The sequence below is a fragment of the Struthio camelus genome, chromosome 1 (assembly GCF_040807025.1).
Source record: "Struthio camelus isolate bStrCam1 chromosome 1, bStrCam1.hap1, whole genome shotgun sequence".
NCBI lineage: Eukaryota > Metazoa > Chordata > Aves > Struthioniformes > Struthionidae > Struthio > Struthio camelus.
Window position 1 is genome coordinate 195,813,104 of NC_090942.1, and position 20,435 is coordinate 195,833,538.

Sequence of the window (20,435 nt, forward strand, 5' to 3'; positions counted from 1 at the left end):
AGGGGCTAACCAGGGCCCGTGTTTATCACACCGTAGTGCAGCTTGTACATTGTGAAAAAGTGAAATTACGTCAAGTAGAGACTATTCTAAAGTTGGATATTGTTACTTAGCTTCCTAGTTGATGTCCCAGACTTCCCTAGAAGTATATTATATCATTCAGTTGTAAAAGCACAGTGTCATATGACAGAGGCATATTTATCTTTTTAATGTCTTCAGTCTTTACAAGATCAAATATATGCTAATGATAATAATGTCCTTGTAATCCTAGAACTCCTTTTATCTCAATGGCTCTCAACACACAGTTGAAATTGCATAAGTTGACAAAACCAAATATTTACGAGAATTCCCAAAATGTTTTAGTCCTCTGCAGAAAAACAGTCATTGAGCTACTTTAGAGGCCCTGTTCTACCCCCTAAAGTCCAGGCAAAGGGCACTTCAAAGATAAGTGTCCAAAATAAGATATCTGAACCTATATTTATCCCTCAGAAGCTTCAATAGAATCATTCTTGCAGTCATATGCTTAGATATAGATTCAGTCATTGTAAATCTAAAGGCTCAGATTTGACACATTTATCTAGTGCTTCCCTAGAAAGCTATGTCCGCATATATTGCCTATATTGTGATGAATATCATCCACCTCAGTCAGTTGAAGGACTTTATGTGTCTGGGGAAAAAAAATGAACAATTTGGAAAATATTTTTATTACACAACTATTCCTTTTGGGTTTTGTTTTTTCAGATTATTTGAAACGCTGCAGTCATTATTCTGGTCTATATTTGGACTCATCAATCTGTATGTGACCAATGTGAAAGCGAGGCATGAGTTTACTGAATTTGTTGGGGCCACCATGTTTGGTACCTATAATGTAATCTCTCTGGTTGTTCTACTCAACATGCTAATAGCCATGATGAATAATTCTTACCAGCTTATTGCTGTAAGTTGTTCCTTATCCTTCGATCACTTTCAGTATATACCTGTTCATGCTCCTTGTTTTTCTGGTAGTAAATGTCTTTTAGGTACAGAATATATGGATAAATTCTCTGACATGCTCTAATTCTGTGACATTATTCTGGAAAGACAAAGAAACCAGACCACAGCTGGATTTGTCCAGATGTAAATTTTCCTTCACCATTCTGAATGGTGAAGAGGTGGTCCTGATGCAGAAGCTATCTTGTGGGTACAGAAGCATGTCTTGGAACTTTTGGCAAGTGACATAGGTGATAGCATTCTCCAAGCTGCAAAGTGCAGGGCCTGCCCTGAGAAACAATTTGCCACAGATGGTCCTGTCCCTAATTTATTTTTAATACTTTGTATTGATTAACCTTTAAAAGGCTATTATTTTCCCAGACTACACTTTATATCCATCAGTTTAATGTTCCGTTGGGATTTTTGTATGTTATGAATATACAGTGAATAGAAATTGGATACCCAGCTGGGCAGTTTTGGAAACTCCTTGACATTTCAGACTAATGTAACTGAGTCTTCTTTCCTTAATCCTTAACATATTTTAATTTTAAAGGCAAATTTGATGAAATATTGATAACAGGTTGAGACACTCAAATCTATCATCTATAGAGTATTAATCTACTCTCTCTAAAACCTCCTCTTTTTTGAATACAATTTCTTTCAGAAACAGTAAACTCCTGAGTTGGAGAGTATTGCTGAAACTACTATGTGAATACTAGCTGTATGAATTTCATGTAATCTCCTGCCAACTGGGTTTGCAAACGAGCACTGATGTCAGATTTGGTGATGACCTATCCACAAGCCAAACAAAAGGTCATGACTGCTCATTCAGCAGTCGCATTTTCTTGTTCAGTGAAAACTATCTTTGTCCTTATCAGAGCTACTGTATTACTTTTATTTCTCAACTATCTATTAAAGAAATTAACGAGATTAAACATTGATTCTTCAAATGATACTTCAAATACGATTATGCAGAAAGCAAACAAATAAAAGAAAGACTCTTATTCCTAAGATTTTAAAATGTGGATTTTTTTTCTAATCTGGAAAGAAATTATGAAATTTTCTACAAAAGAAATGTAACTACACATTTTTATGCAGTGTTAGTTGGCAAATTCTGGTACAGAAGATCATGATAGGCTGGTATTCATCAAAACTCACACTGCAGGTGGAATAGTTTTCCTACTAGAGCTTCAAAATTATTGATTATTGTATATCTAGCTAATTATTAAAAGCTAGGGCTAGATCTGTAGTTTAAGTTCTTGACTGCTATGTTTGTTGTACAAATCTAATAATAATGCTTTAAACTTTGTGTTCAACTGCTAGGATTTAGTAATCTTTTTTAGCCATGCTCTTTTGAAGTGGTTTTCAACTTTTCAAAAATTATACAATATTAGGTAGAATCAAAAAGAAAGAAAAATCAATTAAAAAAAAAAACCCTATTCCAAATACGTAACTCTAAAGTAGGAGAAAATGAAGATACTCAACTCATCATTTTAAATAGCTTCCTGATTTGTTGGACAATCTATTTGTGAATTTATGGGGCTTGCAATTACTGAGATAATGCATGAGACTTACAGACTTGTTGAAGTTGCTGCACAGCAGAGTAATTAGACTGATCTATGTAGAATAATGGCCAGAAATGTAGCATTTTTCTGCTTGTAATTATCCTTTGTTGTATGAGAGACTTTTAATTATTTAAAAGCCTCTTGCTAGGAAAGAGGCTGAAAGTGGATATATACTGTAGAATACCCATAAACTCTCTTTGCTGGAGTAAAGCAGCTTAAGCTTTCCTTTGAGTTAAAGATTTTTCTGTCACAGAAAAGATGGAGGTATTTTAACAAGAAAATGCATTAGTATGTTAGGTTAACTCCAGTTATAGGTTATCAGACCTTTGTAAAGGTTTGTTTCGCTGCCTTAATCACAGCAATACGTGAGCCATTGTCTTGTGTGCAGGATCATGCAGATATTGAGTGGAAGTTTGCTCGAACAAAACTCTGGATGAGTTACTTTGAAGAAGGAGGGACTCTGCCTACTCCTTTCAATGTCATTCCAAGCCCAAAGTCCCTCTGGTATCTGATCAAATGGTTGTGGAGACATCTGTGCAAGAAAAAAAATAGAAGAAAACCTGAAAGTTTTGGAACAATAGGGGTAAGTCCTGTGTTTCCTCTGCTTGTAGTCCTCCTTCTTTCAGTATATGTAACTGTTTCTCAGCTGCATAGAGCTGGAAAGCCTCTGATCTGTCAAATAATGTGAATATGAGTTACATAACAATTCTGGCAGTTTATAGAAGTTCAGTGCAATGGCAAGAAGAAAACAAGATTGTGCCTTGTCTACAGGTAATGCCGGAAAGTTTAAAAGCAATATGAAAATCGGAGCTCAAATATTTATACATGCCTGCCAGTCCCAGAGGTCCTTAATGATTTCCAGGTCAAGTATGATAGTTCAAGTGATGCTGAATATGACAAACCCACAGAACTTTATGTAAAGAATTTGTCATGGGTTTCTCTCTCCCTCTCCCTTGTACTCTCCCTCTTCCTATTTCTCCCTCTCTCGCCACAGGGTTTAGTACGAATAAATGTTTAAAGTCTGCCAGGAGCTCAGATAGAAAAGTATTAAGTGAGAGTATATGAGTCTCATGTGGGTAAAAGGAAGGAGAAAGGACTGTAGGCCTTATGCTGTTTTACCTGATAACAATTCATTTCAAAGAAGCCGGAGGATAAGACACAATGTTTTGCTAGACCATTACTGTATAGATCTTTCTTTCTTCTCTGTATTTTCTTCCTAGTATCTTGAGAAGTGAACTGAAATAAAGACTGTCCCTACTTTTTCTCCTGTCATATCCTGTCATTCAGTATAATCACAAGCTATACCTAGAGGAACAAGTTCACACAGGTATACAGACATAGATAAAGAACAAATGTGATGTATACAACTAATTCACATTTCCTAAGTTGATGAATGAATGTTGCCCTCTCTATGGAAAGATCCTAACCAGGCTTATGCCAGTATCCTGATCTTGTTGGGCAGTATCTACACTGAGAAAAGAAAATACGCTTGACTTAGCTGTCACATTTGTAAATAGGAAAGAGCCAGAAAAGGAAGCTTATAAGCATGAAGATGACATTGAAAAAAACTAGCAATACAACTGGGAAAAATATGAAAATTGATATTAGAAAAGCAATCAAGATAGTAAAATATTGATTTAGGTAGAAATAAAAATAAAGGACACTAACCAAGAATAAATGATGAAAAGCTTCAATAATAAAATATCACAATGTAACCTAGGGAAGGAAAAAAGCAAGTACAGAGAGAAACTAGAGGAAAAAATAGTGAGATTTTATTAGAAGGAGAAACAAATCAGGGGAGTGATGTACTTGCATGTGAGGAAGAATAGGCAGTGCTTCTAGGCATTTGTTAAGCATTTGTTAGGGATGAATAGTGAGTGTAGACTGATAGAATGATATTAAAATTAATGGAATGATGCCAATTTATAGCAGCTGAGCATCTAGAATGAGTTAACACAATATCTTTGTTTGACTGGGACAGATCCAGAATACCCTTGCACATCCCAACAAAACCTTCAGGATAATGTTTTCTTTCAGACTTTTTATCCAAGTTAAGGGATTTTTTTTCCTTTATTTCCCTCTCAAACCACAGCTCTAGCAAACTCATGTGAGGAGCAAACTCATTCCTAGCTCTGTGAAAGGAGAAAGAGAGAGAGAGAGACAGTGTCCTCTGTGCTGAATTACTCGACATGGCAAGGGGTTCAGAAAGATCGACCACTTTTTCCTGAAGCTACCTCTTTCTGAGGGGTATAAATACCAGCTTCTAGGAATCAGCAGCTTGGGTTTTGGAAATATGCTGCAACAAAGGGTCAAAAGGCAGTTAGTCTATACATAGAGTTGGTTGGGAATCTTTCCACATAGCTTTTTTTTTTTTTTTAATCAGAAAAATACAAATTCCTCAGAACCAAAACTTTTCGTATATGTATACCACTTTCAGAGAAGCTTTTGTTGGGAAAGATTTTTCAGCTTCAGGATGGAATTTGTGATCAGAGAGAAAAAGAGCACATGCTAAGAATAGCAAATAGCTTGGGCTATGGGAGACCCACGTTTACCTCCATTCTCCAGTGAGTATTTAATTATTTATACCAAGCATAACAGCTCTGACAGGAGAGATTTCCCATCTCAAAATAGCTAAGACCCTGAGGGGAAAGGTGCTCTCTTGGGAGAACAGAAGAGAAGGAGTTGAACCTGGCCTCCCGATAAAGAAAGAAGCTAGCTCAATGAATGAGGGCTGCTAATTAGTGAACTATTGGACAGCAGAGGACATGGGAGAAGGAGAGATGTAGGATATTTTTATATTTGTATAGAGTAAAGTTCAAAAAATTTTGCTCGATGAGAAAAAAAAATGGCAAACTCAAAGTTCTGTGAGACAATACAACCATATTCCTCCCTCGCTTTCATTACAGAATAACTGTTTAGCTCTAAGTATAGCTGAAATTATTCTGAAGAAGCCTGCTCACCAGCTGAGCCGTCATGGCAACAAGAATTCCAGCTACCAGGACTGTGTGCGGCTGTGGCTGACCAGCCAGATTTACTCTATACATCTGGGCATCTCATAAAACTAGTAAATTCTTCAGCTAGCTCCTCGTCTATAACAGAAACCTGAATTAGGAACATTTTGCAATTTCTAGGCCCAGTTATGCCCAGGCTTCAAAATGGGGTAAGATCTGGGTATGCTCTATGCACCCTGATCTCCACGTACGAAAAATCTGTCCATACCTGTCACTTCAGAGCCATTACTCACTCCAGCAGTTATGTCTACACATGGTCTGGATAGATATAAACCAGATGCTGCTAACTGGATTTTTCCCAACAAAGACTTTAAGTTATTCGAGAAACAATGGAGACACCACAGTGATCTTGGAGTTTGTCCCAGGGGAATGTCCCGTCTTCTGGTTTTGAAAAGGTTATTTCCATCACCCACAGCTCAGCCTCCGGTTCCTAGAGCTTTGTCAATTATCCATACAAACTGTGTCAAGAATTAGATTTAGAATCTTTATGCCCTTGCAACTGAAGGGAAATTTTCTCTGCGTTTTGTTCAAAAGATCTTAGTTGACAGCTTTTTGACTAGAGGTCATTGGAATCTCACCAGTAATAATTCTGGCCTCAGAGCTACAAGAACAGATTTACTTGGACCTACTTCCTTTCAGTGAGTCTTGCAGTATGAACTCTGATACCTTCTCCATGCCCCATGTTGGGAATAAAAGCTTTAGATTCCATTTCTCATTTTGGCTCATTTTCTCATATTGGCTAAATGGATGTATGGATACCATGTTGCCTGTGAGGTACAACTCAGATTTCAAAACATTTTGTTCTGAAATGTCTACATGCTTAGAGAGGAAACTCTAATCAGCAGTGATGTACTATGGTGTTTTCCGGCAGAAAAAGCAACAGTGGGCTTCCAAGAGTTGAGTCAGTGCTAAAGGATAGAAAACGGACGATACATAGCATACAGCTGGCTTGTTGTAGCCAGCATTTTTCAAAGATGGGCCATGATGCCTGAGTAAAAAAAATTAGCACCACCAAGCCAGAAATCATGAGTTAGAAATTAATCAAGAGTGTATAAATATGCTACCAAACAATCCACTGAAAAAAAATAAAAAAAAAGAAAAAGAAAAAGAAAAAAGAAAATAACGGCAGCAACAAAAAAAAAAAACACTTGAAAAAACTTGAAAAGACATTATTTGCATGTAGAACTGGTAAAGAAAGGATTCAGAGTCAGGATCACTTAAAGCAGGCATGCCAGTGAAAGGATTTATATGGCTCATACAAAGAAGAAAAATGTCAGTAGAGATAACTATAGCAGGATCACTTGGGAGGACCATCTACAATGCTGTCAGAGGAAAGAACAGTGTCTGCAGGGAAGTGAGGTGCCTCTGAAGAGAAATGACTAATTGCATTCTCCTTAAAAGTCAGTTCTTTTTATTTCTGACATCCTTTGGTGTGCTGGGACAGCTGAAGCAGTGGGGTGGTGGAGTCAAAGGTGCCCTTCTCAACTGACAGGACCCTTCTCTATAGCAGCAGGCTGCCCAGCCATGCTGATCAGAGATCCTGTAGTCACAGGTTGCTGATGGCGCAGGAAGGCTGGGATGTTCACATGCAATTTACTAGCACTTCAGCTCTGTTATTAATCAAAGCGAGATCTTTTCCCTTTTCATATTTCAGCACCTTTTTATTTTCTGTCATTTTGGCATATTCCAGGTGTATGCAGCATTCTCTTTAGCTATTATCACAAAGTATCTCCTACACTTAAAACACTGAAATAACAGCCTGTGCTGCTCTTTAAGCTATATATAATAGCTCTGCTAACTTTGTCAGCTCACCTTTGCAAAAGCCAGATTAGTAATGCAATTCTATTGGCTGAAGTTTTCCTCACTACTCAATGTTTTTGGGTGTCTCAAGGCTACTCCCCTTGGCCATCTGAAATCCATTCCTACTTCCAAAAATAAGACATATAAGAAGAGAATTCTAAATCTCAAATGGAATAAATTGTACTATTTTCCTCAAATTACATTCCATTTGTGTCTGATCAATTGCCAAAAAGGGATATCCCCTTAGCTGGGGATATCTTGAGTATTTTCTTGTGCAGCTAATGTTTAAATAAACAATTACCTCTTTTATAGCTATCCATTTTTTATGTCATTTTCTGAAACACTCTACATGATAATGGTTATGATTTGTCATAGAAAATCTTTCTCTTGTCTTAGCCTTTTTCTGTAAGTGAAAAATGATGTGACTTCTAAGTCAATACAATTATTTTATATTTTCTCTGTAATGTATATACAATATTGAAAATTTAAAGAAAAAATAACTCTTTCCAGCTGGAAAGAAAAGGAATAATGTGGAGCCTGTTCACTGTGTAGCGAAAGACTGACCCATGGGGAGGCCTTGTTGATAACACAGATGAGTTCTTACCTTTTTCCAGTGATGCTTCCATTCAAGCCAAGGAACGTATCCCATGACTTCAGACAATCTTTACATTTTCTGGACCTTTATCACAAAGTTCTTTGAGGTCGAAGACACACATTAAATTTGAGCACTTCATTTATAAAGGATATATTTTTGATAAGTCACAACAAGAAAGGAATTTAACACTGTTAATTTTTGAAAGTTAAAGAGATTTTTTTTTTTCCAAACAGTACAAATTGCTAGCAACGGCATACACAGGAAGACTAAAACGATTATCACTACTAGTAAAAATATTGTTAAAGCTTCCTAAAGGAGATGAGTGCCCCCTTTTGATAAGTGATAAAAGATAAGTACCTCCCTTTAATTTCGTGATCTCATACAATATTGTCACCAGGAGACTGTGTCTTCCTTCCATTACTATTTTATGGGCAGATTTAACTTTTATTCCTTTATCAACCACAGTTTTCAGCACTTCTTCATGTACATAGCACAGTGGTTATTTGAAACAAATTGGAGCACCCACAAGTTAGGCTATGAGCAGGTAGAGAAAAAACATGTAATTGAGAGCTAAATAAGGAAGATATGAGAGTTAATTAACAGTGAATACCTTAATTTTCATATATGCTTAAGCAAAGTTTTATTATGCTTTGAGAAGGAAGCCAAAGGAGATTATGAGCCAGAGATTGAATTTGAACATTTAAATAGGAGACAGAGAGCTGATGGGAACAAATTTGATGGGTTATGTTCATGCATATTTGCCTGTGCAGTGTGCATGTGTCTGTGTATGCACATACACCATTAGATTCATTCTTTTGCATCTTCTCAGTGCTATGAGTTGAACACAAATGTAAGTGCAGTGCAACTGTTCTGGACACTCAACTACACAGATACATTTGTTTGCATACTCATCAAAAATCCCAGTTTTTGACTTTAACCCTAAAAGCCACAGCTTCTGTTTCTGGGAGTTTCACAGTTGGTTTGTAAAAGCGGTAAATCAGATTTAGCTTCTGGTTATGGGTGCAGAATTTAAACCTATGCATTTATTTTGCATTTCACTGTAAAGTAAACCAGAGTAGACATCTACAGAAGAAAGTATTCTGCAAGATAAGAGTCAGTATCTGTTTTATTTATTGGAATTATTAGCTCTACCTGAACTGAAGTGTGTTTCAATTACACTTTAAAGTGTTTTTCCCTTTACCTGTGAGTCAGATTTGCTATTGCATGCTCTTGTGTTCCTCCGACTCGTGTTCTCTCAGCAGGAATGAAACACCTCCATCGTGTGGCCAGCTGTGAAACATCAGAAAATTAAAACTCGTTAACAACTAGTGGAAGGAAGATGTTGGTCTTCCCAGCGCTGACTTGCCCTCTCTGGACATGTGGGGATGGATAGGCACTCCCTTCCCCTATTAAACACAATGAGTTTCCACCATCTCTTTGAGTGGATGACATAAGATGCAGAAACATGATCTGGAAAAACACTGAAATCAGATGCTTAGTCATATGAAACCATTCTGCTTCAGAGCAATTAGGAAATATTGGTGTTTCTCTTTCTGTTCATTTTTTCCAAGCCCAACCATAGAGCTACCTCATTCCTGAAATTAATTGCAAACAAGAAAACAACCGTAAAGTGGAAACCAATTCCCGGTACAGGAAAATTGTTAATCAAAAATAAATTGCCAATCAGTTTCAAGTAAAAGAAGATGATAAAATACCTTACTGAGCCTGCCTCATTATGCAACTGAAGTCAATTTTATTGAGTCCTTCAGATTTAATTTGTTCTGTTTTGAGGTGCCTTAAGTGTTTTGCCTTGTGGAAGTGCAACCAACACTTCTCTTGCCAGTAGGGACTATAAGAAGCCAAACAAAAATAGTAAGTTTCTCTTTCACCAATCAGGGATAATTGAGGTAGAGAGTAGAGATGTGGTGCAATATGTTATTGAGGACAGCAGTAGTTCATGGACTAAGTTATTCAGAGCTTTTTTTTTTTTTTTGGAGATCCCTTAGATATGGCGGTATAATCTCATGGGACGTTTTGTCATAGACTTTACTGTGCTTTCATCTTACCAAGCTTCTTTTTGCTGTTCTTCATCAGAGTTACTATCCCTCTTATCTCTTCCTCCTTAATAACACTAAACTCTGCTTTGGACAGCTAAGGTTCTCTCTTCCATACCCCTCTGTGTGAGCAATTGTTTTTTAGCAGCTAACTAAGCAGGAAATTCTCTCTCTAATATAATCATACTCTTCTGCAAACTTTGAATAGTTCTATCTTAAATGAGACATTAGGAAACATTCCCAGTGTTTTGCACACACCATTTTTATGTTGAGCTCTTCTCAGTTCAGTAAAATATCCTTTAATCTGTGCAAATGAGTGAAATGATCACGTTGTTCTCCTTCAACTCAGATCAGTGACTTTGGGCTCTGCAAGCATAGACCTGGCCTCCCCACCACTCCATGCCAATGCTGGAATAGCAGCACGTTGATGAAACTGCAGAAAATCCACTTTGCCTTTCCAGTGACAACAGTCTCCCTTCTGTATAGCAGATGATAAGCTTCGCTCCAACACAACCACTTTTCATACTTTGTACCATCTCTCTCAGCTTGCTAGATACCATAAACTGCACAGACCTGCTGTTTTGCCATGCTTTAAATATTTCACTACCGCTGCAATCAGGGAATCATGCTTTTTGTTGTTTTCTTGTCTTTTTTCAGAGGCGTGCTGCTGACAATCTAAGAAGACATCATCAATACCAGGTAAAGGCTTGTGTTTACATTTTGTGCAATTTTTTTTTATGCCTCCAAAAAGATCTTTGGGATCATGCAGGGGGAGGAAGGAAGGATTTCCCCAGAAAGAAACAAAAAAACCCTAAACTTAATTTATCTTCAGCAAAAGAGTGCAATATTTTTGATGATGAAACAACAGCGTTTGGGAGGTAGGGTTGTCTATTTAGAGTAATAATACATTCATGAGTATTTTTCCTGTTGTAAAATAGATTACCTCTACAAAAACAGATAGTCCCATCTCCCTGCCTGAGATTCAGCAGCACCGTAGTTTAGTCTCCCACATACTATTGCCCCTTAATAATGCCTCTGTCTAGATCCCATGTAAACTATTCTTCCTCTGATTCCTTCCTGCTTCAACCTCTTGTGTTTTTTTTGGGGGGGTAGATTATTTAGTTTAGGGATTATTTTCAGATTTATATTCTATTACTGTTGTGTTAAAAAGGGTGCAAGCTAGCCAAGATGTAGGTCATATGCTTGGAAGTTTGGCAATAAATAAATTACATATGAGAAATGACTGTGTAAACTGAGACTTTCCAACCTGAAAAAGAGACAGCTGTGGAGAGGATAATAGGGGTCTATAAAACAACGGAGAAGGTGAAGAAAAAGCAGCTGTTTAGCATCTCTCTTCAAACCAAATACCAAACTGTGCTACATTGCTAAGACTGTAGGCAGCAGTTTGAGAGAAATGATTATTCTCTTCTGTTCAGCAACAGTTAGACTGTATCTGAAGCACGCTGTCCTGTTTTGGGCCCCCCACTACAAGAAAGATGTTGACAAATTGGAACAAGTCCAGTAGAGGGCCACCAAGATGGTTAGAGGTCTGACATAAAAGGAGAAGTTGAGATCTGTTTGTTCAGCCTGGAGTAGGTTAAGCAGAGATCTAATTACTGTCTTCAGTTACGTAGTGGGTGGTTACAGAGAAAATGGAGCCAGATTTTTCTTGGAGGTGCACAGCAAAAGAACAAGAGGCAACAGACAAAATTTACAGCAAGGGTAATTCTGATTAGATGTAAGGAAAATTGTTATCACACTGAGGGTAATCAAGGACTGGAAAAAGTTGCTCGGAGAAGCTGTGGTATCTCCACCCTTGGAGATATTCAGCGCTTGACTGGACAGAGCCCTGAGAAATCTGACAGAACTTCAGAGATAGTCCTGCTTGGGATGGGGGCGTCAACTATATCACACAACCTCCAAACATCCCTTCAACTTAAATAATTTAATGATTCTTAGAAGCAGAAGGTATCAAAGGAAATAATCAGAGAACGGGTTAAAAATAAGCAAAAGTCCAAAAGGACTCTATTCCATCTGTACCATGGAATTCATTGGCAGACAACTTGTGGATGCTGAGAGTTTACATGAGTGCATAACAGACAGGGAAAACCTGTCACAGATCATTAAACCTAAAGCTATCATTTTTGATTCAGGAAGTCCCTGGATCTCAGATCACAGGAGGCTTGGGAGAATAGAGCTGGAAATAACATCATATTACTTATATGGCTTATACTCCTCATGAGGCACCAGTAACTGATCACTGTCAGAGGGCAGGATACTGGCATGAGATATACCTTTAGTCTAACCCAATACACCCTTTCTTAGGATAATGAATATCACCACTTTCAATCAAAAAGCATGCCAAATCTTTAACCACATCAAACGTTTGTATCTTTTTTGTCATGTTTTTAAAAAAAGCAAAGAAGTCAAGCAGGCTCAGTAGGTTTAGTAACTATTACAAAGAAAACTAACACAGTATTTTATATTTTTAGGAAGTTATGAGAAATCTGGTTAAGCGATATGTTGCAGCAATGATAAGAGATGCCAAAACCGAAGAGGGACTGACAGAAGAAAATTTTAAGGTATATATTTATTTACATGTTAATTGATGTTTTAATAAGATATTAGATAACTGCGAAGCACATTTCTCACCGTACTCAGCTGTATAGGTAGCATTAAACTTTCTTCTTAGAGCAGTGTATGTGTCCTGATGGACCACACACAGATATTATTGTACATGGACTCCAGCAAGTCTCCTTTTTCCCTTAGCTAGAGAGAAAATCAGTTTATCAGCTAGTTCGAATTGTGCCTATGTAAAGGAATGCCAAAGTGGGATAAGTATGTGTAACAATACAGTTGCTAAAGCAACTGTAAAGATGCAAATACTTTCAGCACTTTAGGAAATGTGCGTTATCTGCTATAGAGTGCTGTTGTGCATTTGTATATGGAATATCTTTTCTGTGGCTGATGTAAACCTTAAATAAGCAGTCAAATATTAAAATATATTGACAAAGATGACATCATCAAGGTCATATGAACCACAACTTTTACATCCATCACTGTAAATTTCTAGCATCAAAGAGTTTTCTTACCATTGGTTCCCCAAACGTCAAATATCATCCAAAATGATATTAATCTCCCACAGCTTAGGCACTCAGAAGACAGAGTCAGAGTCTTAGCTAGTTGCTCCATTGTCCCTTTACAGAAGATGAAGAGAAATAGGCATCTCCTGAATGTGATGTGTCTTCTCCTGAGACAGGCATTTAAGAGATTCCACTGACATAAAGGCGGCCTGGGATAATTAGCTGTGTCCAGCTACCAAACATGTAGGGTAAATGAAATAAATCCTACCTGCAGTTCCTGTGTGCTACTCACAGAGAAGTGTGCATACGTGTGTATATGCATGCAAGTGTGCGTTTGTGGGTAGAAGGCTGTTAACAACTAGTCAAAATGCTGCATTTATAATAGGGTAACACTATCTAGTACATTGGCTGTACGTCTTCAAGTTATTCAGACTCCTTCCTCTACCACTGTTGGTGATTTCTGTGAGTAGTCCGAGGCAACCCACATTTCCTCTCAAGTTTCCCCCTGATAAAATTGCTGATCAGTTTTCTATCTCACCTGAAAGTGGTGAGGATCTATTAGACAGAGTACCTTGCAAAGTACTTTGAAGATGTCAGGCATCATCCATATGTTGAAATTTACTTCTGATGCCTAGCATAATTCTTTTTCATCTTTTTTTTTTAGTTACAAGAAGAAAAGTCAAATGAGATTTCATACTCTAATGTTTTCTCTTTCTTCCTAATTCGTAGGAGTTAAAACAAGATATTTCCAGCTTTCGTTTTGAAGTCCTAGGTTTGTTAAAAGGAAGCAAGCTATCTAATTTGCAGAATCCAAAGACAAACAAAGAAGCTGCTTCGTCAGAAACTGAAGAAAAGAGCGATAGTGAGGGAAACAAGAAAGGAAAGAAAAAGACCTTCAGCCTTTTTGACATAACAACGATGATTCACCCAAGATCAGCCACTATTGCTTCTGAAGCACATAATGTAAGCAACGGCTCAGCAATGATGGTATCGGAGTCCACCAAGGAAAAACAAAAGCGGGTGAATTTTGTAACAGACATAAAAAATTTTGGGTTATTTCACAGACGATCAAAAACAAACTCTGTGGAGCAGAGTACAAATAAAATATATACTGTTTCTGAAGAAGTTTCCCATCAACAGGCAGAAGAACAATGTGAGGAAACTGCTGAACTGGAAGAAGAACTGACCATGAGCTGTGAATTAAGCATCCAAAGTCCTGATGGAAAGTGCATGTTAGCTGAGTCGCAAAAGAATAGTGACTCTTCAGATTCAGAGGATGAGGGAAGTGTTTGTGCTTCAGAAACTGAAAAAATGGAGTTACAGAACTCAGAAACAGCAACACCACAGGATCAGCTGGACAAGGAGCTGGACATTGACTGCGCTGAGAAACATGAAACAATTGATCAGGGCGACTACGTGATAACAAGGTTGTGACGTCTATAGGAGGAAGTATTTACAAATATATATATTTTGCATAGTGCTTTTTGGGGGAAATGTGTTAAGAATTATATTAGCAAATGCAGAATTACACTTTATAGTACTCAACTGTGGCACATGATCTTGTAACATAGTAGTCAAGAGAAAGATAATAAGGGGACCTTCTGTTTTGTAGCCTGCTTTAGCTTTCACAATTTGTTTTACATTTTTTAATAAATGGAAGCATCTTGTATTCTTGTACTGTTGCAATAACCCACAGAAACTTTTTAGTGATCTTTTTCAATTACAACAAATGCAATTTCTCTCCTATGATAGTTGACTCCTATGATAAATATTTTTCTATGCAAATAAAAAGTAGCTTAAGAGACTTGTAAGCCTTTATTTAACTTTGTAGATTCCTAAAGATTCTGGGCAACATAATAATCCTAAAAAGTTCTTTTCAACATAATACATATTAATCTATTAGAATCATATATTTAAATTGCTAGAAAGTTGGTTTGCTTCAAAAACTATAAAGAATGGAAACAAAGTATATTCTTTTATTTATTGAAAGAACATGAATACCTGTAAATTATGAATGATTGCTCTATTTGATTATTTAATTAAGCCTCCCCTTGCACCAATAGGATTATGACTTTCCTGATACTGTTTTTAGAAATGCATTTGCAGGATTTGGAGATTGTAAAAAAATATTTCTTTCCTTATAGTAGGCTTGCTAAAAATTGATGACGGATTATTCCCCAGGAATCCGTAATCAGAACAGCTGCTGCTTCGTCGAGTATTTAATTTTCCAAATGTGGACAACCTATGCACTTTAATGTTCAACTGCTTATTAGCTTCTGCCTTCACACTACACTTATATTTGCTAAGAGCAAGCCGTTTTGGGAATAAATAGGCAATGACCCCCAGAGTACTTGGAAAAATATGGTAATTTGCTGAGAAGTTTTTAAAGGTAAACCTTAAAAGAGTTTCTTTGACAGTTTCAGAATTTGGGAGAACCTGATTGGAGGTTTTATAACAAATATTTAGACATTTAAATGTAAAAAAAAAAACAAAAACCCTAATAGTATTATAGTATTTTTCATAACTGATGAGTGACTTATTGTCTTAGTCAAAAACAGTATTTTTAAAATTAAACCGTCTGTTTCTTTATAACCTGTGACTGGTGTCCTACATTATTAAAAATGTAAGTTCACAACTGACCTGAGAAAGACCACCCTCCAACTCCCACCACCATTCATCCCCTTTCTCCTCCCACAGAAATGTGATTATATTGCAACAGTGTGGTCATTTCACTCCTAACTTCCATAGTCTTGCTATGATACATTTTATAGTTCATATTAGCCTATATTAAAGGTCCTCTACTTACATAGAGTACGCTTACATCCTATATCCCTACCACTATAAAACAGACATGAAATGAGGACGAAGCAGGTGGAATACATGACAGGTAACTCCCACCTTGTAGGAGCTGATCTGAAGCCGTAGTATTCTGGATCTAAACTATCCTGGTACTGAACAGAGTTTTGAAAACACAAGTAAACCCCTCCCATCTCTTTACTTCTGGATGAGCTTCCCTGCTCTACTTTACACATGCTATATTCCTTCTGAGATCACATACCAAGAGCTTCTTTCCTTTATATCTACCTATGCCATGACACCTAGGAGTGGATTAGTTGAATCATGATGGAAAGTGTGAGAGGTAACTCTGAAATAGTTTGTATAGCTTTGCAAAAATGCATTCACACTACATCTGATTACTAAGATATGATTGATTTCCACCTCAACTTCTTGACATTTCTGTGGACCCCCTCTCCTTCACTTCTCTCTACTTGTCCCTCTTTAGATTGTGAGCTCCTTGGGGCAGGGACTGTGGCTTTTGTTTGGGAAACACCTGGCTTATTATAAGCGTAACAAGAAATAAATAATAATAATAATGGTGGAATACATTCATATCATTTCTACTAGGTCAGCCCTTTTAAAGAGTATTGGGGTCATTCTCTTTTATATGGTAATGTTTGTACTAAGAATGACATAAAACCAATGTGCCACATGCAAATTTTGCTACAAAGTTTTCCATATTCTAATTTACCATCTTTCTCCATTACTGATTCCATGAAACATTCACATCACATTTTATAAACCACCCAAAAAGACAGTCGTATGAAATAGAGCTTACAATCATGTAATGTTTCAAGGAGTTAGAAAGTTTTCCAAATTCATTTTTAAAAAAGATAACTTTTGTTTTTCGGGTTTGGACAAAACCTAACTGCCCTTTTCATTTTCATTAGCTTCTGGGGAGACCAACAGTGTAGACAGCACAGAAGGACCCTGGCATAGCTGGCTTGAGTTCTGGCACCCCAGTCCTCCCAAGCACAGTGGGCCTGAACCAAAACCAATGGAAGTAGATGTGTTTATCCAGGCTGGTTTGGCTTTTGCTCTCTCCAACCACATACTGTTTTGCAGTCAGAGGTCAATGCCTGGATGCTGTGCCATCAAAAGGAGATTGCAAGAGCTGCTTCTGCCTCTGCTTCCCCCTGGGAAGCACTTTGCATGCTTCACTGTGCCATCAGGGTGGTCCTCGATGGCACAGCAGCAGTGGGAGTCCTGTATATGCATGAGTCGAGTTTAGATTGCATGGTGCTGGGAGCAGGCAGCAGGCCACCGTGAGGTCTGTGTGTGGTATGATACCACCAGCAAGCAAGCCAGGCATCTCTCAAATAGGAGCCATGGCTCTGCAGCTGGGTTTAATCTTGTTTTCTCGGTCCGCAAAGTGACGCCTTTACATTTTGACACACATTTGGTATATACTAAATGTCTCACACATACTGTTTATATGAGGCATTTGGCACAAAGCACCTCTTTATTTCCTTTGTTTTGGATATGTCAGGATAAAATGAGAAATCCCACAAAGACTCCCCTATTCTAAGGTTGTATGTGAGTAAATAGTGACCAGTTCTAGGGGAATATAAATCTTCATGATAGCGTTAACTGTTGAGAGCTGTAAAAGGTGTAGAAATGCTGATATTTGGACACTCCGAAGCTCTTAAATAGAAAGTTCAAAAAAAAGAGTGTCTTTCTTTTGGATCAATCTTTCAGGGAGCGAATTTCTACAGTTTCTTCACATAAATACGATATAGACACGAGGCCAAGAAGGCCAATGGTCTCCTGGGGTGCATCAGGCAGAGTGTTGCCAGCAGGTGGAGGGAGGTGATCCTGCCCCTCTCCTCAGCCCTGGGGAGGCCTCATCTGAAGTGCTGGGTCCAGTTCTGGCCTCCCCAGGACAAGAGAGACATGGCCCTACTGGAGAGAGTCCAGCGGAGGGCTACCAAGATGATTAGAGGGCTGGAGCACCTCTCCTCTGAAGAAAGACTGCAAGAGCTGGGCCTGTTGAGCCTGGAGAAGAGAAGACTGAGAGGGGATCTCACAAACGTGTATAAGTATCTGAAGGGAGGGTGTCAAGAGGATGAGGCCAGTCTCTTCTCTGTGGTGCCCAGCAACAGGACAAGAGGCAACGGGCAGAAACTGAACCACAGGCAGTTCCATCTGAACCTGAGGAAAAACTTCTTCACTGTGAGGGTGGCAGAGCACTGGCAGAGGTTGCCCAGAGAGGTAGTGGAGTCTCCTTCGCTGGAGATATTCAAAACCTGTCTGGATGTGATCCTGGGCAATATGCTCTAGAGGAGCCTGTTTGAGCAGGGAGGTTGGACTAGATGATCTCCGGAGGTCCCTTCCATTTCTGTGAAGACACAAAGAAGCCATTATATATCTGCCTCAAATTCTACTATGTTTGAATTTCAGGCTAAAATGTCCCATTTCCTCTCTATATCCCAGCTGAATTAGAGTCTAGAAAGGGGATGTAGGGAGGATAGAAGGGCAAAGAAAGGAACTAAGTCTCAATGAATGTTTAAAGATAGTAATGAGGTGAATCATTTTTTGTATGCAATTCAAAACATTTCCATAGCATCAAGTTTTATAATGGGAATGTAGAGATACAAGTTCGATAAAAATGTAAACCATCTCCATTTTAATGTCTCCTGAGAGATAACAACAGCTTTAGTGAGTAGAGCAACCTCACACAAATAATAGCAATAACAGTAACAATAACAGTAATAGTAGTAACAGTAATAATTAGAAGAAAATAACAATCCTGAGCATTAACCTGGGAAGCAGAGCTCCTCAGTTCTAATCCCTACTCCAAAGATTGCCTGTGTATTCCGTTTTGAACAATTATTTGATCACACTTATAAGCTCTGTTTGGGGCATGAACTGGAACTCAAGATTTCTGTTTCCCACACAAGTGCTCTAATCTCTTGACTAAAAATTTTACTTCCTAATGTTTCACCTCTTACTAGTTGAAACTTCATTTATGAACCCTAGCATCACTGCAGCAGGTGCAGATTAGTGGTCCTCCAATACAGTTTGTGGTTAAGTAGTTGGACATTCTTGAAAATAAATTGCTGGGAATGAGTTTGAATCCTCAAAATATGAAAAGGAATTGAACCCATGTCTCCTACATCAAATCTAGTTCACTAACCATTAGATTTAGTATTTAAGAAGCTGCCGTATTTAGATAGGTGTCAAAGAATGGAGCAAAGATGGCTCCTCTTCACATTAAAATAACAAAAAAAAAAGTCACAGCCTTCTACCTTCAGGAGTATAGGAGTGTAAGAGAGTTCAGCCATACACTATACTTGGCTTCCATCACCAGCAATTCTATCACATAATTCTCTTTCTAAATCAGTCTAATCCTCCTCTTGGAAGGAATTTCAATGCTATATTGTTTTTAAATATAGTTATGAAATGTTTATACTCATACAGAATTTTTACTGCTTATATTCATACTCTTAGGGTCATCATTGTCTTTTAACTTTATAGTTTTTCTCTGACTAATATTGTTACTCTGACTGTACTTTCCTTCCTCAGCCTTGGGTTTCTTTGGGTTTAACCTAAGCAAAATATGCTATTTTCATTTTCTCTGATACTTTCAGTTCTCTTCAGTTCTGCTCATTTGTGTTCAGTTACAATCAAGTGATGTACAGCATTAGGTGTGGCAGTGCTCAGTATTGCTGTGGCCCTGCTAAGCCTTCCTTCAGCCCACTGTCGTCTAATATTCTTCCACTGTGCAAAAAGGTTGGTACATTCAGAGGTCTTACCATTTCAAACACCCACCTTAGGATTGTTTTGGGGAAAGATCTTCACTCCCTTCAAGTATTTTAGAATGAGCTTAGATAGCTAGCTATGTCTAGACACCTAACTTTCCAATAGCTAATGTTAGATGAAAAGAGTAGTAGTCCCACAGTGTGTTTTTTAACTATATTTTCTCTCATCTCTTTTCTTTTTTTCCTAGCTTTCTGGTAATAAGGTCTTTTTAGGGAAATAAATTCACTACTGTATTTTATATCAGAGTTATGCTTGCAAATAGGAACAGATGGAGTGTTCAAGATATAATATTTTGGCTTCCAGGAACACTGTGCCTCTAAAGAGGTTACCATTACTAACATTCTCTAGTCCAGAAATTAGTAATATAACCTCACACAAGCAGAAGTCATGAGATATTACTGCATGAGTGCAAGAGTTAATTCACAGTGGCTTGCATATTTTTTATTCAATAAAATAGAAGTAAGAATAGCACCACCTATATTTGTTTCATAGGCTCAAATTTTAATGTATAATAGGCATTAACAATAAACTATTTCAGGAATGTTTAAACAAGCAATAAAAGTCCACTGTTGCTGATGAAGATAAAATTTTAGAAACCCAAGCGTTCAATTTTAGCAGCTTGGTGAAAAGAGTTTTTCTCCTCACAGACATGTAAGAGAAAATCTTTACAGATTGAAATATTGTATCTTAAAGCTCCGGTCACCATTTAAAGAAACAAACCATGCAGACTTCAGAGCTTTAGGATTTTTTCCTCAGTAAAA

General features: G+C 37.7%; 1 protein-coding gene across 2 annotated transcripts in view; it reads left to right on the forward strand.

Annotated features, from left to right (window-relative positions):
• TRPC4 (transient receptor potential cation channel subfamily C member 4) overlaps window positions 1–14,511 on the forward strand; it is a 155,851-nt gene extending 141,340 nt beyond the window's left edge. For both annotated transcript variants that reach the window (XM_009686443.2, XM_068929972.1), the window contains exons 7-11: window positions 739–934; window positions 2,920–3,114; window positions 10,649–10,690; window positions 12,484–12,573; window positions 13,804–14,511. In XM_009686443.2, the coding sequence (XP_009684738.2) occupies window positions 739–934; window positions 2,920–3,114; window positions 10,649–10,690; window positions 12,484–12,573; window positions 13,804–14,508 (1,228 nt within the window). In that variant the 3' untranslated portion in view covers window positions 14,509–14,511. The remainder of the gene's footprint in view (window positions 1–738; window positions 935–2,919; window positions 3,115–10,648; window positions 10,691–12,483; window positions 12,574–13,803) is intronic.
• The last annotated feature ends 5,924 nt before the right edge of the window (window positions 14,512–20,435 follow it).